Source organism: Bremia lactucae, linkage group LG9, assembly GCF_004359215.1.
Source record: "Bremia lactucae strain SF5 linkage group LG9, whole genome shotgun sequence".
NCBI lineage: Eukaryota > Oomycota > Peronosporomycetes > Peronosporales > Peronosporaceae > Bremia > Bremia lactucae.
Window position 1 is genome coordinate 1,492,880 of NC_090618.1, and position 23,941 is coordinate 1,516,820.

Here is a 23,941-nt window from a genome sequence, read left to right on the forward strand (position 1 = left end):
AGGCATGGAAGCTCAGCCTCACGTGACAACCGATGCAATTTATGCTTTGCACCGGTTGGAGTTTCTCAAACTTAACGCGATTTGCGTTAAGTTTTTAAAGCCAGGCTTCGCGTCCAATGTATTTGACATTGCGAATGAACGCACTCCAAGCTTGCATAAGCGAGACTTTATCTCGCTTATTATTGCCACTAAACCATCGATGCTTAAGAAAAGCATCGAGATAGAAATCTTCCTCAGCGCGAAAGTTCTTCGCGCTGGGATAAAGGCCATGTAGCTTTGTCGCAATAAATAAGGGATATTTATTGTGAGGAGTAGTCTCTCCAGACAAGCTATTGATTAGCCGTTCTAGCAGAAGCCACGGCTTCTTTTAAGGGGCAAGATGTGACATTTTACTGTCTTCACTTCCCTGAGTAGTACCCACTGGAACAGGGGTACAACAAGAACTTTTATTACGATGGCTTACGCCATCGTCATCACCTTGCACAGAAACAGGTGCAGATGACCGTACGAGAGACGGAATGGGCGATGAGGGATCATCTTCATCGTCGGATCCAAATAGACTATTAACTCGTCTATAAGAATGAGCCCTCTCATTCGAAGGCTCATAGTCAGCTGCCTGACGTCTATCAGGCGACTGTTCTATTATCCCCGAGTCGGCGATTTCGTCCGACTCGCATTCGTAGTCGACCTCCAAAAAGGGGTCGAATTCACGTGGTGAATCACCACGTGCACTCGCAACATCTAATGTTGTGCGAGTGGAAGATACTACGGTAGATGTTCCATCTGCCGCAAGATATAACAGTGCGTCACCCGCGGCTGCACGAACCGCAGCCGAAGGCGCAGCACTATCAACACCCTGCATGCTTCATGCGATGGATTTACCTTTTGGATAATATTAATTAACAATCTTTTATTGTTAATTTCATGTAACGATACACCCCGTTACAACTGGCGGGCCTTAAAATAGGCGAGGTACCGTGATGAACACAAAAACGATGAGATCAACAGAAAACGTACTACAATCACATATGCCCTGGATGTGGCAATGCAAGAAAAAGGCTTTTTATTCTGAAAAAAAAAGTATTATTTCGAAGGCTAAAAAGCCATAATCTGCCACGTTTAGACTCCAAAAATAGCCGTTCATGTTTACAGATAGTCAAATCATGTCGAACTTAGGCAGCCCAATCCGGGGTTAAATACAGCAAATCTCTCACCGGTTCAGCACCTTGTGTGGTCAAGCCATTTTCTTGATTTGAAGCCAGCAACTCCAGCGCTCGAATCAAGAAAGGGTGCATTCCATCGTCTTTGCCGTAAAACTGAAGCGCTTCTCGAGCAAGCTTGCGAACTTTGTTCGCTAACGAAAAAAGCTCGGTCGATAGCTGATGCAAAGAAGACGTCAGGATTGCGACAGCGGCGGCAAGAAGTCCAAACAGACGAGCAAACACACCCGGAAAGTAAAGTATCCCTCCTAACCACTGATTCTTCTTGTCAAGACACGCTTGCGCGTCGTGAATCAACGTAGTCAAGACACATTCCACGGCCGTCAAAATTAACGCGTGCAACGATTGTATTCGCTCACTCTCCGAACCCGCACGAATTAACAAAGCAATAATCCAATTCTGTGCAACAACATCTTGCTCGGCAAAGTAATTATTGCTCTCGGACTCAAAAATCCGGCGGTACAAATCATTCCAATCAAGTGCCTTGGCTCCCGCAGCACCAGTGTACGCTTGAAGAACACTATTTGCGTCAATGAGTTTCATCAGTACATTTGATAAATTCTTCGCGCCGTCTTTCGTTTTCACAAACAAGCTAGCAATGAAATTTATGGCAACAGGTAGAATTGATGCATCCGACTGGGAGGAATCAACGTGAAATGCTGGCTTCTCTGTGGCGTTTAAAAGCGCATAGAGCACTGCATGACGTGCCTTCGCTCTCACACGCTTGTCATCGTCTTGAAGCAGTCGCAAAGCGCTCATCCAGCCGTTAAATACGACCTCCGCACTATCTTCCTGAGCCTTATGCATTACAAGGAGTCCACTACGATCAAGTGCCGAGGCAGCAGCTTCACGAAGAAGCAGTGACTGAGATTCGTGGGACCGCAGCTCAATTTCTTGGCATAAAGTCTGACACAACGCTTTAGTGTCAGTAGTAGACAACTTTCTAGTTGAGTTGACAACTACGAGGGCTAGCAGCTTTAATGCTGGCGCGAGGATCCGAGGATCGGCTGAGATGTTTAAAGTACGTACGAGTTCCGTCTGTAATTGCGTCTGGGTTTTGAGACTTGCTTGGTCTAATGGACACTGTTCCAGTAGCTGTAGTAGTCGAGCTCGAATCTTTGGATGTGTTTCAGTCTGAAAGCGATGAATTAAAAAAGTCTGCAGCTCGACGTTTTGTTCTTGCGTCAAGTCGGTTACGGTCAGCTTGTGAGCAAACTGTTTAATAGCCTTTTTCCGAATCTGAAGCACGTTGGATACAAGGAATTCCTTTACGACAGCATTGAACAAGTTGATGCTAGTAGATGCTGTCCACAAACAAAACCAAGTCGAGACTAAGGATCGATCCAATGCGTACATCCCTGGACGTGTTGACAGTACCAACGCCGCAGCTCGATGCAAGGCACATCGTTGTAACAACTGCCGCTCAACTTCTGCTTGGATGTCTTCTGTCGTCTGAACAAATGCTTTTCGAGCTGCATCCGTTAATAACATGTCATGTACGCTGGAAACATCGTAAGCGTAAAAATGCATAACCACATCGATAATAGCGACAACCTCGGCTCGAATTACGACATTAATTCGTGCAGCGTCTGGTCCTGCCCATAGCCACATGATTGATGGAAGTACTTGGGATGCTATGACTTGAAAAAAGTCCACTTGAACCGACGTAGGACGGACCGTCGATGGACTATTTCTAGCCAAGTGTTTCGTTGAGAGATGACGAATTTGAGTGAGAATACCGTGGACAGTGTTGTGGGATATCGCGACAGAGTCTTTAGCACGACCAATACCGCGGGGAAGCTTGGCTAAGAGCAGCAGTACCACGGACGCAGCGTCCGTGTCTTTAACAATCGACGCCAATGCTTTGGAAGCCATGAATTGAATCGCCATTGTTGGTTGCGACGCGCATTGTAGAACAAGCGGAACAAAAGTGGCGAGTCCAGTCCCATTGCTTTTAAACGAAGCACCTGCATCGTTTTCTCGCTGATCCTCCTCATCCCCAGGTCGCAAGCGGCTTAGAAACAATAGCAGCGGGTACAGTCCAGGCGGCGAAGCTCCACCAAGCGCACTGGTTGATTTGCTCTCGTTCGCAAGCATCCTAGTTAGCTCTCGACCGAGCACGCTACGTAGCTTCTGAAAGCGCGAGAACACGTCGGTGCTTGCTACGAGTTGATGGGAATTCCCGTCAGCAATGCGCTTGTCTCCGATCGCACGTTGCGTTGCCGCAGCAAAGAGCATCATCGACGAATTGCGAACAGCCCAGGACCCACACTCGAATCCTTGGACGGCGAGTTCAAACATGGCGACAACATACTGCGCCACGTCGTCAGCCAAAACTCCATCTTGACAAATTAGCTTGAGAATGTTTAAAGCGTGCACTCGAGCACGCCACAAGGAATGGTGATCATGTAACGAGTCCTTTTCTGCAGCGTCCGTGTCTTCACCCGCGAGCCGCAGCAAAGTCGCCATGACTTTCGGGAGAATTACGGCAGCAGCATTGCGTGGCTCTGCTCGAAGAATCGCCACAAAACTAAATGCAAAGCCAGAGCTTCGACGCAAAATAAAATGCTGTTCGGAACGTTCCAATCGCTCAAGCAAACGTTCTGCCCAGTACGAAGGCAAGCCACTGAGCATTGGATGATGTTCACTATGGGCGAGGAAAGCAGCACAAACTCCCTCGAATGCCTGATATGCCATGGCCACAGCACCCTTGTGCTTCAATTCAAATAGCGCGTTTAACAAAATCTCGCCACCTTGCTGAGCCATCTCGACAGTAAAGTACGAGACATGGTCTGTACGTGACGCGGACGTGGGTAGTGGTACGCGATTCATTAGCAGCTTGAGAATCGCACCACCTTCACGAGCGGCGAGCCAACTGCTAACGACAGCACGTTGTTCAGTGTTATCGTCCTCGCTCGCACCATTCAGAGCATAGTCGCTGGTCTCAACGATCAAATGGCCACGACAGTCGACTCGTAAAGCAGAACTCGTTGTTTTAGCGACCGTACTAACTTCACCCACGACACCAGCAAACGAAGCCGAGAGTTCTTGGTCACCAACGCCACAAGTCGCGTCGCCCACGACAGCAAGCGACACACGCATGGACTCGTGAACAGCATGGAAAACCTGCGCGATCGCATGCGGCCAGTCCGAAGCGTCATTCGTCGTAAGTGGATCGAACGCGAGATTGTCTAAAATGTAGTGAAGTGCGAGTAAAAAGCCGTGAACAAGTGGCGACGCGCCTTGTTGAAGCTCCACTGGATTGAGGGCTTTGATGCGATATAAAATCATGTCTGTCAACTGCAATACAAAAGCTATGTCTGGATTTGCACTGCAAGTTTTCAAAGCACCATTTTGAAGCTCGAACGAGGGTTGGAATGACAATTGAAAGCGATGAATCGCAACACGACACTTTTGAAATAAAAGTCGAATAAAAATCGCTCCAGCGTCGCTTTCACGCTGACGAGGACTTCCACAGAGTCCAATTGTCCATGTGAGAAGATTTGACAACTCTTGACGCGTTGCATACCCTGGTAAATCATCTGGGAAAAGGTCGAGAATTGTGAACGACAAGGAGCGGATGGAATCCCACGCACTTGTGAGCATATGAAACAGCGTCGTAACCGTGTGCTTTGTATACAAGAGACTTGGAAACGACGATTCTGTGGTTTGACGCATGAGACCAAAGAGCTGGACGTATAACAAGAATAACTCGAGGCCCAAAGTGATTCGCTGTGGCAACGCTCCAGGGTATATTGAAGCGACAATAAAGAGCTCCACCCAGTGTTGAAACGACTTGGCGGTCTCCAATTCATTGCGACAATTTGAGCGATTATACGGAATCACTGACGTCGTTTGATTCTTCCTAGCGAGACGTATGGTCTCGTTTATACGAATGAGAACTGTCTTCAGACCAATGAGCGTGTTCATGCGACCAGCAGGGTCAATCTCTTTACCATTGATAACTAAATAGCCCTTGATTAATTGCAACTCCTTGTCCGTGGGCAAACTCGTTGATTTGAGCGACGCGCACAATGCATCAAACGCTGTCGCTCGTATTTTGCCATCGGCATGACACAGGCCAAGCTCAATTGCGTGCGCAGACACGTCAAGGAGTTTTTCAGGAGCCATCTTTTTCCGTGCGAGTTTGAGTACCTCGAGTTCAGCCCACAAGGCAATGTCTCGATCACTAGCGTTCGTAGCTTGATTTCGAAGACGCTGAAGCAAGATTGGTACACAAGCTGAATCCTTTTTTAATAAAAGGGGAATCACGTACATGGCTACACGTGCACGAAGATTTGCGTCGGGCGAAAAGAGTACTTGAATAACATCCGACAGCCAAAGATGGCGCCACGCTGCTACCGAGTCGTTGTCTGTGATTGATGATGTCGATTTGTCACGTTGATTGCGTTGATGTTGAGCGAGATTGTCAAGAATTTGGGCAAATAAATTTGCCGCAGCAGGTGCAGCGTAGTCTTTTTGACCCACGGCTGCAAGCAACGTTGACAGTAGAGCCGGACATGCCTGAAGCACCTGCTGAGCTCCAGCTTGGTCGACTAAAAGGGCCAATGATCCGTACTTTGCTCGGCTGGTGGGTGGCAGTTCTACGACCCGTGGTAGAAGAACATTAGACCAGTCCTTAAAGCCACTAGAAAGCACCTGATAATCAACAATATAAGCAAAGACTGTGGCCATAAATTGGTTTAATTTTTTGGACGGATGTTCCCAATTCAGTAGTACCGACGTCGTTATGGTCGTCAAGGTACCAACTGATATCAGAGGTAGATCCTGAGCATATTCCAACGCTTTTGTTTGCAAAATCAGTACAGCACGACGTAAAATTGCTTCAAGGACTTGAAATGCGAATAAACGCGTCGTATGGGATTCGTGTTCACAATATTGCTGCACTTTTGAAAGTATTGTATTTAACACGCTTGTTTTGGATGAAGAGTTCACATTAATTCCAAAGTTTTCGGCTGGAACCGCGATACTTTCATTCGTAAGGCTAGTAAGCAAACCACGGTAAACTGCGAGCCTCGAAAGGCCTCCAAAACTTGCCATATCTGTCTCAACGTGTCGTTGCACGTAATCATTAAGGCACGCCGTGCTGATACTTCTCATTTCGAGATACGCTGCTTGTAGCAGCAGTTGAGTCGCATCGTACGATGATCTTGCGGTTAGTTCTAGGAGAATTCGTAGCAGTAAACAGTATGCGAGTCCTGCTTGGGTCAGCAGATCTTTGTGGACCACATGAGTTTGTAACAGTAACACACAATGTTTTACAATACGAAGAAGAGCTGTGGTTACCATGGTTACACTCGTTTCGCAACACTGCTGTAACCGACGGTCCAATACCTCTTTCATTGTAGTTACTATTATAATGCTCTTTAAAGCATGACCACAACGTTCCGAGGCAGCTAAGATCCCATTGGTCGAAACTGTTACCGCCTCGTTCTCGGGCTCATTCTGAGCTTCGAACGTCGTCTTCTGATACGCCATAATTGGCGCTTCTAAAGCCTCTAATTGGTCACCACAGCACGTTATGAATTGCAGCAAGTGCTCCATTTCTCCACTCGTTCCATCATAAAGCACGGGATTTTCTACCAATAAGCGAGCTAGATATGGCGACTCGACCAAATGCAGCATGCGATCTAACAACGTGACGCGCTGCTCAGTCGTTGGATGCGGTACATCTGATTCGTGCCATAAGGTAGTAAGATACGCCCGTAGCTCTTGGGCCGCAACGATACGTAACTCGCTTGAAACAGGTCCTTCGCTTTGCTCCAAAACGTTCAAGATCAATCCGAAATTCTTGCGTAACGGATACGAAATCGGTGCTACACTTAGCCGGAAGACGAGTTGCCATATTAAAAGGATAATGTTGCTCATCTCTTCTGTCGCCAGACCTTTCAACTTGGCACGAAACAGCTGCAGCATTTTAAGTTGCTCGTAGAGGCTACCGTGTGCCGCACACAATGTATCATACCACGCTGCCAAGTCGCTGTCACCTAATGCAGCAGGCAAGGCCACGTTCGAAGGCACTTGACTCATTATCAGACGTAAATTCACGCCATTCGGTACAACTGCGCCCGTCGCGTGCGCTTCTTTCATCACGCCCTTCCTCTTTTTGCGCACCATTGCCGAATAGCTGGTTTGCCCAGCATTTCTTACTGATATCTCACCGGTACACTTGTGAGAACCGGTATCAAGAATAAATACAAAACGGCCAATCATGCTGTTAAAGGGGTCTCATAACTCGTATGACCGCATCTGTGAGCCCGAACGGAGACGGCACTTCCATGCGCAAGCTGAAGCAGCGCTCTCAGAGTAAGATCGCTTCGTCCAACAGTGTCATTACGCAAGAGCGTGTGACGCGAGACTCTAATAAGCGGGCGCGCGTGGAAGCGTTAGGTGAACAGAAGACGCAGGCGAAGAAGAAGGCAGAAACGACCCCCGTGGCTGGTGTCGCTACGTCCTCTAAGCTACAGATTACTTGCGGTACGAAAGCCGTAGCGATTCTTATCTGGCGAGGGAGCTGTAGCTGTGGTGCTTATTCTAATTTAGACTTGTGTATACTGCGCTATGGTAACGAATAGGACAGGAGCAAGGGGATACAACGAACCAGTATTCAGTCGAAAGAAGTGAGATTGAGAAAAATTGTAAAGGAGTGTTTTGTACTCCTGTACAAGACATCACAGAGGAGATTATGGCCATCGGACGTAGGAATGAGCAGCTACAGCTCAGCGTGACGACACTTAAGCGTAACTTTCACGTACGCGAAGAAGAAACGCAACAATTGCTATTAGGATTAGGCGCATTGAACGCTGTGGCGAAGGAGCTAGCGGCATTGCAAAAGGACTATTGGGAATGTTCGTCGAAGAATGCAGTGCTGATTCAGGAGTCACTGGAACAGCTATCCAACTGCTCGGCACAGGTAGACACGCTGAAACGTTGTCGAGACGTGACGATCACACAGCTGCAAGACTTTCGGCTTGATTGCTTGCAAAAGATGAACAATTTAGCATCAAGACTTGACGGTTTGGCGGATAGCTCGAGTCTCGAAGCCGAGTCGTTTGTTACGGACGTTGAAGCGATGAATCCGAAACAGCAAGCGGTGAAAGAGCTGAAAGATGAGCTGATTCAAGTCCGGAAACGAGTCATTCGAAGCGAATTGGCCACTTCCGTGCCGTCGTGTAGTAACTTGGAAAGTTCGACTCCACCCGAGTCGATTGAGCGAATGAATCTCGCACTTGAAATGCTGGATAAATTGCATGCTGAAATGTTTCAATTGAAGCAATCGCTTGTGCAGGATAATCTGTCGTTTCGACAGCATTTCGAGACGCTTTTGATGCAGCAAATGGCGTGTGTTCAAGATGTACAGGACAACGAAGCCGAACGGATCCACGAAGAGATGGACCACATGAGGTCCGGCATGTGTGAGATTCTCAAGGATATACATCGACTTAAAGAACGGACAAAGTACTTAGTGCCAAGTATGGCACGGGTTGGCTTTCGAAAGAGCTCAAAAGTTCCGTTGCCACACGAGCCCAGGTGGTTTGGAGGACGAAGTGGCGAAAGGATAGATGAGCATCGGTCCATTGCCATTTCTCACAGCGGTGGATTCTCCATGGCGACACGGCTATGTTCAAATAATCTGCCGCATACCGAACATGACTTCAGTGACGATATTCACTGTCCTGGAGTCTTGTCAATTGTTTCAGATGCTTGCTATGCACGTCCACGCCATCCACGCAGCTCCAAATCTAGTAACTCGAGTCCAGGACGCTCCGACGAAGACAATTGGCTCATGACCACAGAAAATGCTCCTGCAGCCGACCAACGTCCGGCACAGCCTTGTCAAAGCCCGCACTATTCGTCTTGTTCATCAAGTCTATCGGGTCGTTTAAGTGCTTACCGAGGTACGAAATGATTATTTTTTTTACTAGTACTTCGAGTAGCGTAATAACGTTGTGTGCTCTGTGTAGATGAGACTGCGACACCGACTGCAGAACAATTCGAGCAACGGCTTTTGGAACAGCACCGGCTTTTCTGGATTAGTGAAGGCGCCGGGTAAAATACATGTAATGCGATGACTTGCGTATTGATACAGCGTAGCCAAAGTGAAATTAATGTATGAAAGACAATAGACCCCTCACTATCTGCTTTATCGAATTTCAAAAAATAAGTCGCTACAAATCTCAAAATCTCAAATTTTATAATTTTAAAGCTTTGATTGGTAAAAACAAGCGACCATCATTCGATCCTATGGCGTCGACAGCATCTAAGCGTAAGCGGTTGAAGAATCTCAATCCAATGGCTACATCGACTGCTTTCCCGTCGATTGAGGATAAATTTCAGACACTTGAAATGTGGTATCGCGCCTTGAACGTGGACATGTCAGAGCTGCGGCGAGAGTGCGCGCGCGTCCGCCTCGAGCTCGAAAAAGTGGATGACACGGCGGAGGCGGCGGTTGAAAAGTCCGAGCGCTGTCTCGTTAAGGTAAAGAAGATTCAGGAGCGTGCGATACTAGCACTTGAAGCCAAAGACAAGGCCGCGGAGAGTTCCAAGAGCTCGCACGAGATGATGTTGGACCATGTGGACAAGCGATTCATCACGATGCATAAAAAGCTGGCAAAGTTTCGACAAGGCAGTATTAATGAAGAATTTCTCATGACGCAATTGACGCAGCTTCAGGAGCAATACGAGGACGAATTAATGAAACTTCGACAAGAACAGAACGCGAAACTTGAAGCCCAGCAGAGCCAATTAAAGCGAGTGATGGTCCAATTCCAAGCTGACAAAACCTTGCAAAAAGAGATAAAAACGATGAAGAAGATAATACAACGCTTAACTGACGAAAACAATCGATTGACGCATGAGGTGGCGCAAATGGTTACACACAAGGAAGTGGATACATTGCGACAACATGTTGTAAATTTAGAGAATGCGACGCAAGAGGAAAAAGGTTGTAAACGAGGGAGTTGGGGGACGTTCAAAAATCAAGTTGTTGACAATGAGTCACAGAAGACAGAGATGGAATCGAGATTGCTGAATACAGCCAATGGAGGGGACGAGAGTACGGCTACAACGCTGCGTCTTGAACGGAATTTGCTACCATTGTGTCTACCCCGAGATGTGGTTCGACAGAAAGATTTAAGTGGAATTTACGAGGATTTGCGACGTATTAATCATGATTTTCAATCCGTCGATGCCGACATCTCCTCATTGGTCAAGCAAAGCGATACGCGTGGAAGCCAGCAGGAGCAGCACTTTGAAGCACGAATTCAAGAGTTGAGTACGCAACTTTTTAATGCATTGGGGCACGACTCGAGGCTGCATGCTACGGAGATTGGCCGACTTAAAGACGCTCTTTTTGACTCACAAAGTAATCAGCGAGAGCTTACCCAATGGATACGGCGAGTCGAAGACCAGCTTCACCAATTACCGCAAGCGCGTCCACAAGATCAGCCTGTCTGGTGCAGCGGGCCTGATCAGCCCGAATATATACCACTAGCACCATCCATTGCAACTTGTCGAGAGAAGACGTCGAGCTATGAATTAGTGCATAATGATTCAGTGCCTTCTCTTGACCCTAATGCACATGATAGCATCCAATGGGATATATCTCAAAGAGGTCGTAGTCGAAGCCCACTTCGTCGTCGTCCTTGGAGCAGTAATTTGCCTCGCAGTGAGACAACAACTGATTCAAATTATCATCTCAATCATAGCCAACGCGATAATCAGCGCAGAGATTTCGGTGGTGTGGAAAACCACGAGCACGTAGAACGACATGAAACGGAAGTGGCCGAGATGCCATCGAATAATTTGAGCTTGATCCCGAGTACTCACGACAAGGAGAACAATGTCGCAGAACGCAGCAGCAGATACGGGCAATTCGATCAAATTTCTCGTCGCAGTCGCCAACCTCGTAAGATTCCAGAAGTTATTGTTATTGAAGAAGATGAAGATGATGATGACGTTTCGGACGACCTCGGTGATGAGAGCGTTTACGAAGAAGTCGATGGGGCCAGAGCTCCTCCTGATGTCGTCTTGGATGAGGAAGACACCATGCAGTCACCCAACGTCATTGCCGCGTACCCGCCTGAGACGCGCAGTCTGAATACCAATGAAGAAGAAATAATTGATGTTTTAGAGAACGAATCAGACGTTCGAACGGGCTTGTTGCTGTACTTTTGCTTAGGTGGTGCCCCCGATCTTGATGTTTATTGGACACATTGCTTTACTCAACTAAATTCCGAAGAATGCGTGGATTTGTCTCGGGTTTTTCGGTTTCAGCGTCAATATGTCTTCTTGCAGTGCTTTCCATTGCACTTGACGCAATGTATCCTCCAAGCTATGGCTTCGAATGGGCAAAGCGGTTGTAAAAAGATTAAATCTCGGATCAGCGAAGCAATAACCGCCACTCAACTTCGAGATAATTTTGACGATGTTGTTACAACGACGCGTCTTTCTTGGATTAAAGCACTGAACATCTACTTATCCGAGCAAGCTCAGTCCTCAGACGAGTCTTTATCGGAAGGTCTTGTATTGTCGCTCAATCCAGCTGCATTGTCTTGTAGTCTAGACGAGGATGTGGCCATTTCTGCGTGGAGACGACGGCAAGGATATGTGCTATGGAATCTGGTGCGAACCCTTCACTATGGCTCATTCTTACCAGCGATGAAGTGCAATGCGGACACTTCTCCTGCTGTATATTTATTTGTGCTCCTTTTTGACGTGCTGACAGTAACGAGCTTATGTCCGCAGTTTGGTTCGTTTCGATTGAATGCGTTTGGTAGCAAGGCGTTTGCGTTTCTCTGGAATTCTACGCTGAAAAAGCTGCCGTATGTTTGTTTTGCTGATTGGTCATGGCTTGAGGATCAATCGACGGGAGGAAAGCTACCTGCTTTGGCATTTTGTCACTTACTGGCGACCATTTTGCTATCCAACAGTCCGATGGACCATTACTGTCAAACAAGCTGTAAGAACTACGCAGCTGTTGTGAAGCACATTCTTTGCAAACTCTATGTCGGCGGTCAAGCGATTCAAAAATCGGTGGACACAGTACCGTCTACATCTCTTATGCTCGCCGAATGGGAAATCACGCATATAGAGCTGCATGATTTGGATAGCACATTTGCGTCAATTCTTGGATTAGATGGTTTCTTTGAAGTCACTGAAGCTATTCAAAACAATATGCTGGCCATGGCAGCCACGAAATTGTCTTCATGATGTACGGGTCGGCCAACACAATTTTTGAAAATTGAAAATTCTCGTACAAACGGCATCCTCGAATTTGTCTACTAGCGACGTCTTGGAATGCCGATAAAAATGGAGTCTATTCTTGTTTTCATTGGCGGACTCTCGTTGGTGCTGAATTCACGTATAGCAAAGCTTGCCGTTAATTGAGTTGATCCAATGAAATTCTAATACGAGGAGTTATGGTGAAGCCTATATTCATAAGGCCAGAGATGACTCGTTTATATGCGCTGGTCTCAACGATGATGTTCAGCAGACCGCCAAAGTCAGAAAGCTACAGATCACTATTGGCAAGTCGCCGCTGTTCAAGCAAGAGAAGTAAACCTTGTGCCAAGGACGCTAGCAACTCGTGCCGATGGTTGATTGGTTCTATATAGAGAATGTGAGAAGTGCTTCACTGACCACACCCCTCATTAACATGAATTTAAGCCAGGGAATCTCCAACCCAACCATCACACACCTCAATACGATGGCACGACGGCCATCCACTGAACGTTGAGAATTGACTCCAGCTACTTTGAATATGGCATCGCGAATATCACGTCGGAGGCTGGCATTTTGATGATGTTTGCCAACACAATCACTAGAGCCGTCATCATACACTTGCGTTCTCAATGCGTGGACTTTTGCTTGTTAAGTACTGATTTAGCTAGCGTTCACGGGTATATGCTGGAGAATTACAAAGACAGTTATTTTTCTTATTGACATTTGTCAGCAAAAGGTCTAAAGATTAAGCAACGACGCGATCACAAAGTGCTGTGTGTTGTCCTTCACTCCTGTAAGCACCAAACAACGCAAGAACCGTGAATAGCTAGCAAAAGCTTTTTTCAAAGTAACATTTTCGACCAGCCTATTAAAGTGTTTGTCAAAATCTATTCCTTTCTCTTCAGTCTTCCCGTCACTCCTCAGTTAGAATCTGCCGATATAAGAAAAAATGGTGACTTTTCTGTGTGCTGTCGTTGGCGTCGCCAGAAGTGCCTTCACTGTAGACATAATAAAGCAAACTGGTGGACCACTTGAAAAAGGCGATTAAAAAGAAAACGTTTAACACGATCATGGACCCAACAAGCTGACAGCTTTTCCTAGCGAAGACAGCAGACGACAAGTGACTTTCTTCTTGCTTAAAAAACGTGAAGAAGCTGAAGAAGGGCGACAAAACAGCTCTCATCGAAGCGCTTACGACCCGAAATAAATGTGACGCTATCACGAGAGATTTGGAAAAGGTGAGAAGCATAAATTGCACCCCGGTCTTAATCGCTGATAGCATCCATAGAATTTGCAGAGCTTGTTCTTGTAGTTTTTATTTCTCGTCGTCAAAGTCGTTGGCTCCATCGTAAGTTCAGTCTTCTTGCCCTACTTCCATTTCTTCACGTCTTCTAAGCGAGAAATTACATATGTCGTCGCTGTCTTCACCACGAAAAGCTGCAATTTCCGGTCCCCTTGATCGTGCTAAGCTTCTCCTCTTCAGTTGCCTTTTTCAAGTGATCCACCAGCTTGTTTATATATCGATGTCTACAGGGCACGCATTTCTGGCAACGCTACGATGGCACACGGAAGAGTGACCATCCTTTCTTATTGCTGCAGACTTTTAAATAAGGAATAAGGGAAAGAGGCGGATGGATTCTGGCTAACGATTTGATGGGCTGGCCTAAACTTGTATTTTTGGAAGCTTTTGCATGCAATCCACTTCGTGTGGTGCTTGCAGGAGTGACGTACAACAGACAGCAACAGTAATACCTTGACGTTTTTTTCTCCTTTTTGTTCCGATAATTTGGGTTTTGAGACGATTATTCGTAAATTACAAATATTACATATTTTCATAATATAGCCAAGCCTAATTTACAAAGAAGGGTTTCATCTATGTAAAATGCAAATTGCAGAGGACAAAAATAAGATACTGATCCTTACAATTGTAACGGTGCACTACCGACTTGTACTGCTTCAGTACAAGTCCACTTCGCACTGCCTCAGTGCGAGTGGTGCCTCACGTCACTTCACGTACACTGGTTCGAAACTGGATTCGCACCTGCGAAATATGTCAGCGAGTGAAGCCATCTAAATCGTCGCAGGCACGCCTGGGACCTCTGCCGATTGCCAGCGTTCCTTTGAAGGTATAAAGCAAAGCTTGATTCAATCGCCTATCTTGGCGACTGCAGATCAAAACAGACCATTCCATGTGGTCTGTCACGCAAGCGATTTCGCAATCGGCTGTGTGCTAATGCAATACAATACAGACGGCACGAGTGCGTCGTCTGCTACCAATCGCGCCAGCTGCAACCAGCTGAACGCAATTTCCCAGTGCATGACAAGGAACTCCTTGCTTTGAAATATGCACTGGCTAAGTGTAGGGTCTATCTCCCAGGAGATAGACCGTTCATCGTATATACGGACCATGCGTCACTACGCACGGCCGTAAATAGCCCACACCTCTCGCAAAGAATGGCGAGGTGGCTATCCTTCTTCGCGGAGTATAATTTCCCCGTGGTTAATAAACCAGGACGACTTAATGTCATCGCTGATGTGTTATCACACCGACCCGATTTCGAGCCGGCTGTGCATTCCAACAGCGAAATAATTCCAATGTTGCAAAACTCATTTCAGCGTTCCTCCATCAACCTTGGTTGATGACATAGAGAAAGCCTACACAAAAGATGAAGACCTTTTATGTTTGATGGATATCTAATGAATCCATCCAATAAAACTTATAAAGATGTACCGGCTTGATATCGATTGTCATCCGATCGATACACAACACGCAACGGCTTATTGTATTACACAGCCGTTGCCTTCGACACTCCACGTGTCGTCGTCTCAACTCACAATGATTTGCGCTTGCGCATTATGTATGAGTGTCACGATGCACCAACAAGTGGGCATCGTGGACGTGAAAAGACTTATCTTACAGTAAGCCGCGACATTTACTGGCCCCGCCAGTATTAGTTCGTGCGCAAGTACATTCGTGCTTATGAGGTAAGTCAACAAGTGAAGCCTAGCCCTTCATCCCGTGTACCTCTCCAACCTCTCCCAATTCAGGCAGAGTGTTGGCAGTCCGTATCTATGGACTTCGTCTTCGGATTTCCCAAAGACGACCACAAATACAATGGTATCCTTGTTTTGTAGACGTATTCAGCAAGATGTACCATCTTGCTGCGGTACCAGAGTCGATTACGGCTCCGGGTTGTGCCCGTATTTTTATCGACACGGTATTCAAACTCCATTAGTAACCCCGTGAATTAGTCTCGGATAGAGATCCACGGCTCACGGTGGAGTTCTGGCAATCCGTGTTCCGATCTCTCGGAACACGGCTGACTATGTCAACATCTGATCACCCAGAAACGGATGATCAAACAGAAAGCGTAAATCGCGTCCTTGAAGAGATACTTCGAGGTTACGTCCAATCGTATCTGAATTGGAGCGAGTTTTTACCGATGCTCGAATTCGCCATCAATAATTGGGTGCATGCGTCTAAAACGCATACACCGTTCTTTGTGAATGGCTTACGCCATCCTCGCATACCCACTTAATTTGAGAGACCCTCTAGTTTGAGGGGGTGGACTCGCACGAGCAAAACCACTTCTGGCTCATGCTCATCACGCGTCGAAGTTAACGACAACGCGAGTGATGTCGATGTCGAAGCAATCGACACCGAAGATGAGAAAGACCTCATGACAGTGCGCAGAAAGCGTACTGAAAAAGGCAAAACAAATGAGTCAGCAGAAATATTTCTGTTATTCGACAATCAACAACCGTTTCGTTCAGGATTCCATTGCTAACGCAGTGGACCACCAGAAACGGAATGCAGACAAAACATGGAAGAACAAATGTTCATCCATTTAAAATTAATGATCTAGTGCTACTCTCTACGGTAAACTTAACTAAGCGTGTAGTCACTAATGTGAGTAGCAGTTACCTACTACCCAAGTTCATTGGGCCTTTCCGTGTACTGCATCGCAGAGGCAATGCGTTCACAATATAATTGCCACGTAAGATGCGAACGCATCGTCCGTTTTATGTTGGTCGGCTCCGCCCGTACCATTAGTACGCCGTTTCTTATGAGGACGGATCTGACCACCCTTTTCAAGAATCCCCAAAAGATTATTGTGATCACGAATCAGATTCTCATGTTGAATCTGGAGATTCTCATGTCGGGTTTGAAGATCCTCAGAACCGCGATGAGCGGACGACAGCTCATCACGAACAGCGTGATATTTCCGTTCGTACTCCAACATGGAGTACGCACACTTCGAACGATCTATCAACCGTTCGATATGATGAGCCTGCGCTGTCTGTTCCTACAAGCGACCCTTACCGCGCTCGTGATTAAGTCCCTCCTCCAATTCGTGCAGGAAGTGATCAAGTTTGTCGATCTTCGACTCTAGATCCGACACACGGTTCGGATCTTATTTCCCTCCTCCGCCACAGCCATTGGTGGATTCCCACGGTGGTCAACGTTTCCTTGTGGAACGTCTTCAAAATAACTGTGAAGTGAAGAAGCAGCGAACGAGCTATCTGGTTCGCTGGCGTGGTTATTCACCTTCACATGACAGCTGGGAGCCTTGTTCCCAGCTGGTTGCTGACGTCGAGGTCCTCGTCCGTCAGTATGACGAGACCCATCCGATGGTTCAGAAGGCCCATCGGAAAACACGCGCCCCTGGCGCATGTAAATCGATTGCAAAACGTCAATCGCGTCACGCATCTCAATAGAGATGCGAGCCCTTCCCCAGGGCGAAGAAAGGTAATAGACATCCCCTTTTACCCTCTTCGAGTTGTCTACACAACACGGACAGGGATCACCCCACGTGAGGCATGGAAGCCCAGCATTACGTGACAACCGATGCAATTTATACTTTGCACCGGTTGGAGTTCGTTTCTCAAACTTAACGCGATTCGCGTTAAGTTTTTGAAGCCAAGCTTCGCGTCCAATGTCTTTAACATTGCGAATGAACGCGCTCCTGGCTTGCATAAGCGAGACTTTATCTCGCTTATTGTTACCACTAAACCATCGATGCTTAAGGAAAGTATCCAGATAAAAATCTTCCTCAGCGCGAAAGTTCTTCGCGCTGGGATCAAGGCCATGTAGCTTTGTCGTAATTATTTAGGGATATTTACTGTGAGACTAGTCTCTCCAGACAAGCTATTGACTAGCCGTTTGCACGAAAGCCACGGCTTCTTTTCAGGCAAGACGAGACATTTTATTGGCTACGCTCCCCTGATGCCCGCGGCTGCATGAATCGCAGCCGAAGGCTCCGCACTATCCGCACACGGCATGGACTTATGATCCATGCGATTGAATTTAAAATGATGGTTCTGACCAATCAACATCGTTTTCCATTAATCGGTCTTAGTGACCACTCTATCCAATGACAGTCAGAGTGACTGTCGCTTAAGGGGGCGGGTGATGGAACGGAATGCATCGTTACATAAAATTAACTCATAAAGGTTGCTGATTAATATTATCTAAAAGGTAGATAATATTTGGAGAATATTACTTTATGTAGTGATATTCAAAAAGCTTATCATTTTGTAGGTATAGGCCATTATATCTACTTTCTCTTCGGTTCAGTCAGCGCTGTACGCGCGCAAAGAGAAAGACAGATAAAATTTTTAGAACATGTTTTGTATTGGTTCATAATTAAGCTAGTAATAAGTAGATAGACATGAAGAGCTTAATTATATTAACACAGTTCTAAATTAATACTCTATAAAGCAAATGTTTTAAAGAGAATCTTCCTCTGCACGAACTAGTGTACGTGAAGTGACGTGAGGCACCACTCGCACTGAGGCACTGCGAAGTGGACTTGTACTGAAGCAGTATAAATCGGCAGTGCCCCGTTACAAATTTGGCGACTGACTATTAAATGCAGTCATCAAAGCATCTTTTGATACGGTTTCGGCGTCTAGTAATTGAACGAGCAGTCGCTTAAGTAACTTAACGAGAAGTAGTAGAAGCGGTTGTACAATAGCTAGAAAAACTATAAACATGTGCTGCACTTACAATACTGACTCTGCTACCATGCATGAATTGAAGTCAATAGAACGCTCGTAGAATTTAGCTTGTTAAAAGCCAATTACTGGGCTGTCAGACCTTTGACGAGCATCGAAGCGTGCATATTTGCGTGCTTAAAGTTTCCGTTTATATGAAGCTAGGAGGACGATATCACATTATGCAACGTTTAGTAAGAAAAAAACATAAGATTACTCGAACAAAAGGGGCTTAATTAGGTGCGACTGTATCATCGACTCAATAAACAAATTTAATTTACTTGCAATACTCATCATCAGGGAGAACGGCAGGACTGTAACGGGGCACTACGACTTTACTGCTTCATTACAAGTCCACTTCGAACTGCTTCAATTGCGAGTGGTGCCTTACGTCATTTCACGTACATTAGTACGTGTAGAGGAAGACTTCTCTTTTGAGACAACTACCTTAAAGAGGGTTAAATGAAAACTGTATTAATATATTAAGTTTCTCTTCTGTCTATCTGTTAATGCTAACTTAATTATAAACTAATAGAAAACATGCAATTTAAATCTTATCTGTCTCTTTCTTTACGTTTACAGCTGATAAGTCTGCGGGTTAAATTGATATAACGGCTTATACCTATTTATGGATAAGATTTTCGAGCATCCGAGCATTACTGTATAAAGTAATATTCTCCAAATATTATCTACCTTTTAAATAATTTATTAATTAACAACCTTAAGTGTTAATTTCATGTAACGATACGCCCCGTTACATCACCTCTTCCTTAAACGACAATTACTCTGACTGTCATTGGATGGAGTGGTCACTATGTGACCACTTAATTTAAAAAAATATGTCGATTGGTCAGAACCCTCATTTTAAGTTCCATCGCATGAAGAACAAATTCATGCGGGGTGCTGGTAGTACGTCGCCTTCGGCTGCGGTTCATGCAGCCGCGGGTGACGCGCTAATGTCTCTTGCAGCAGACGTTCCTTCTGCCGTAGTATCTTCTTCTCGCGCAACACTAGATGTTGCGGGTGCACGTGGTGGTTTTCCACGTGATTTCGACCCCTCTTTGGAGGTCGACTACGAATGCGAGTCGGAAGATATGGCCGACTCGGGGAGAAAAGAACATTCGCCTGATAGACGTCAGGCGGCTAACTATGATCCTTCAAAGAGAGGGCTCATTCTGATAGACGAGGTAATAGTCTGTTTGGATTCGACGATGAGCATGATTTCTCATCGCCCGTTCCATCTCCCGTACGGTCACCTGCACCTAATTCTTTGCAAGGTGATCACGATGGCTAAGCCATCGTAAAAAAGTTCTTGCGGTACCCCTGCTCATTAGGTACCACTAATGGGAGTAAAGACAATAAAATGTAACGTCTTGCCTCTGAAAAGAAGCCGTGGCTTTTGCCCAAACGGCTAATCAATAGCTTGTCTGGTGAGACTACTCCTCACAATAAATATCCCTTATTTATTTCGACAAAGTTACATGGCCTTGATCCCAGCGTGAAGGATTTTTGCGTTGAGGAAGATTTTTATGTCGATGTTTTTTTTTAAGCATCGATGGTATAGTGGCAACAGTAAGCGAGATAGAGTTTCGCTTATGCAAGCCAGGAGCGCGTTCATTCGCAATGTTAGAGACATTGGACGCGAAGCCTTCTTCAAAGACATCACGCGGTTCGCGTTAAATTTGAGAAGCGACATCGAACCGGTGCAAAGTATAAATTGCATCGGTTGTCACGTGAGGCGGGACTTCCATGCCTCACGTGGGGTGATCCCTCTTCGTGTTGTGTTCACAACACGAAGAGAGTAAAATGGGAAGTCTATTCCCTTTCTTCGCCCTGGGAAGGACTCGCATCTCTGTCGAGATGCGCGATGCGATTGACGTTTTGCAATCGAATTACAGGCGCCAGGGGCGCGTGTTTTCCGATGGGCCTTCTGAACCATCGGATGGGTCTCGTCATTCTGACGGACGAGGCCCTCGACGTCAGCAACCAGCTGGGAACAAGGCTCCCAGCTGTCATGTGAAGGTGAATAATCACGCCAGCGAACCAGATAGCTCGTTCGCTGCTTCTTCACTTCACGGTTATTTTGAAGACGTTCCACAAGGAAACGTTGACCACCGTGGGAATCCACCAATGGCTGTGGCGGAGGAGGGAAATAAGATCCGAACCGTGTGTCGGATCTAGAGTCGAAGATCGACAAACTTGATCACTTCCTGCGCGAATTGGAGGAGGGACTTAATCACGAGCGCGGTAAGGGTCGCTTGTAGGAACAGACAGCGCAGGCTCATCATATCGAACGGTTGGTAGATCGTTCGAAGTGTGCGTACTCCATGTTGGAGTACGAACGGAAATATCACGCTGTTCGTGATGAGCTGTCGTCCGCTCATCGCGGTTCTGAGGATCTTCAAACCCGACATGAGAATCTCCAGATTCAACATGAGAATCTGATTCGTGATCACAATAATCTTTTGGGGATTCTTGAAAAGGGTGGTCAGATCCGTCCTCATAAGAAACGGCGTACTGATGGTACGGGCGGAGCCGACCAACATAAAACGGACGATGCGTTCGCATCTTACGTGGCAATTCTATTGTGTACGCATTGCCTCTGCGATGCAGTACACGGAAAGGCCTAATGAACTTGGGTAGTAGGTTACTGCTACTCACATTAGTGACTACACGCTTAGGTAAGTTTACCGTAGAGAGTAGCACTAGATCATTAATTTTAAATGGATGAACATTTGTTCTTCCATGTTTTGTCTGCATTCCGTTTCTGGTGGTCCACTGCGTTAGCAATGGAATCCTGAACGAAACGGTTATTGATTCTCGAATAGCAGAAATTCTTCTGCTGACTCATTTGTTTTGCCTTTTTCAGTACGCTTTGTGCGCACTGTCATGAGGTCTTTCTCATCTTCGGTGTCGATTGCTTCGACATCGACATCACTCGCGTTGTCGTTAACTTCGACGCGTGATGAGCATGAGTCAGAAGTGGTTTTGCTCGTGCGAGTCCACCCCCTCAAACTAGAGGGTCTTTCAAATTAAGTGGGTATGCGATGATGGCGTAAGCCATTCACGAAGAACGGTGTAAGACGCATGCACCCAATTATTGATGGCGAATTTGACCATCGGTAAAAACTCGCTCCAATTCAGATACGATTGGACGTAACCTCGAAGTATCTCTTCAAGGACACGATTTACGCTTTCTGTTTGACCATCCGTTTCTGGGTGATCGGATGTTGACATAGTCAGTCGTGTTCCGAGAGATCGGAACACGGATTGCCAGAACTCCGCCGTGAGCCGTGGATCTCTATCCGAGACTAATTCACGGGGTAACTAATGGAGTTTGAATACCGTGTCGATAAAAATACGGGCACAACCCAGAGCCGTAATCGACTCTGGTACCGCAGCAAGATGGAACATCTTGCTGAATATGTCTACAAAACAAGAATTCCATTGTTTTTGTGGTCGTCTTTGGAAAATCCGAAGACGAAGTCCATAGATACGGACTGCCAACACTCTGCCTGAAGTGGGAGAGGTTGGAGAGGTGCACGGGATGAAGGGCTAGGCTTCACTTGTTGACATACCTCATAAGCACGAATGTACTTGCGCACGAACTGATACTGGCGGGGCCAGTAAATGTCGCGGCTTACTGTGAGATAAGTCTTTTCACGTCCACGATGCCCACTTGTTGGTGCATCGTGACACTCATACATAATGCGCAGGCGCAAATCATTGTGAGTTGGGACAAAGTCACGTGGAGTGTCGAAGGCAACGGCCGTTGCGTGTTGTGTATCGATTGGATGACAATCGATATCAAGCCGGTACATCTTTATAAGTTTTATTGGATGGATTCGTTAGATGATCCATCAAACATAAAAGGTCTTCATCTTTTGTGTAGGCTTTCTCTAAGTCATCAACCAAGGTTGATGGCGGAACGCTTGAAATGAGTTTTGCAACATTGGAATAATTTCGCTGTTGGAATGCACAGCCGGCTCGAAATCGGGTCGGTGTGATAACACATCAGCGATGACATTAAGTCGTCCTGGTTTATTAACCACGGGGAAATTCTACTCCGCGAAGAAGGATAGCCACCTCGCCATTCTTTGCGAGAGGTGTGGGCTATTTACGGCCGTGCGTAGTGACGCATGGTCCGTATATACGATGAACGGTCTATCTCCTGGGAGATAGACCCTACACTTAGCCAGTGCATATTTCAAAGCAAGGAGTTCCTTGTCATGCACTGGGAAATTGCGTTAAGCTGGTTGCAGCTGGCGCGATTGGTAGCAGACGACGCACTCGCGCCATCTGTATCGTATTGCATTAGCACACAGCCGATTGCGAAATCGCTTGCGTCACAGACCACATGGAATGGTCTGTTTTGATCTGCAGTCGCCAAGATAGGCGATTGATTCAAGCTTTGCTTGATACCTTTAAAGGAACGCTGGCAATCAGCGTTCCAAAGCCATTTCTCGTCTTTCTTTAAGAGACGAGAGAGATGAGGTGTCATCTCGGATTAATTCCTGGAGTACTTGTGCAAGTACGCCGCTAGCTCAAGGAATTATCTAAGTCTCTTGACATCGACTGGTACTGGCCAGTCGGTAATTGCTTTGATGTTTTCAGGATCAGGGCGCACGCCATGTTTACCGACGATGCACCCAAGAAGTGGTATTCCGCTTGCAGCGAGTATACACTTCTTCAGATTTGCGTACATCTTATGCTTTCGCATAAGTGTAAGAACCTGACGAACGTGAGTTTTATGATCTTCCTCGTCCGTCTAATCGTCCATGGCCCGGCTATGGACGAAAACATCGTCAAACTAACTCGGTGCGAAATCCCGCACCGGTCTCAACTGATTTGTTACGCAACTGTTGAATGTTGCAGGGGCGTGACTAAGCCTCTCATGCATTACAAGCCATTTCCAAAGAACCCCATGGGGGGCACTCACTGCTGTGTACGGTTGCCCCGTTCACGCATAAGGATCTGATAAAACCCATCCGTCAGATTCATAGACGAAATATGGTACTTATAGACACACCATCTATAATGTACGTCTTTTTTGGTATCGGCGTTTGAGCCGGTACTGTTGCAGCATTCAGTCATTGAATGCGTGTACTATCCGCCACCCTCCTGTGACTTCTCGCACACAGAAGGTCGAAGAGCTATGTGGGGAAGTTGACTTTATTACATGGCCCAGTTTTAATCGATCGATAAAGAATTTATCGATCTCAAGTACTTGTTCACGAGGCAGTGGCCGCTGCTTCATTACACAGTACTTCGAGCCCGGTTTGGGCTCGATCTCATGTCGAGTGCCTTTATCCTTAGCAACTCGCATGGAACTGCTTTAGGCGATACATGCCAGAATTCCATTAAATGCTTGTATAGAGGATTTGTCTTGAGTGACTCCAGGATTGAGTATTATATCTCTCAATCCGAGTCTTCACATCGAGGACACTTTCGTCCATCGATGAGCTGCTGAGAGCCCGTTC

General features: G+C 46.4%; 2 protein-coding genes across 2 annotated transcripts; both read left to right on the plus strand.

The window, feature by feature from the left end:
- Nucleotides 1-7,480: 7,480 nt before the first annotated feature.
- On the plus strand, nt 7,481-9,406 carry CCR75_000820 (uncharacterized protein; the record flags this gene model as incomplete). Its single annotated transcript, XM_067958926.1, has 3 exons — nt 7,481-7,718; nt 7,817-9,139; nt 9,206-9,406. The coding sequence occupies 3 exons, from the start codon at nt 7,481-7,483 to the stop codon at nt 9,292-9,294; spliced, it is 1,650 nt and encodes a 549-aa protein (XP_067819472.1). The 3' UTR covers nt 9,295-9,406.
- A 79-nt stretch (nt 9,407-9,485) lies between these two features.
- On the plus strand, nt 9,486-12,452 carry CCR75_000819 (uncharacterized protein; the record flags this gene model as incomplete). Its single annotated transcript, XM_067958925.1, has 1 exon — nt 9,486-12,452. One exon carries the CDS (start codon nt 9,486-9,488, stop codon nt 12,450-12,452), a length of 2,967 nt encoding a protein of 988 aa, XP_067819548.1.
- Nucleotides 12,453-23,941: the final 11,489 nt, after the last annotated feature.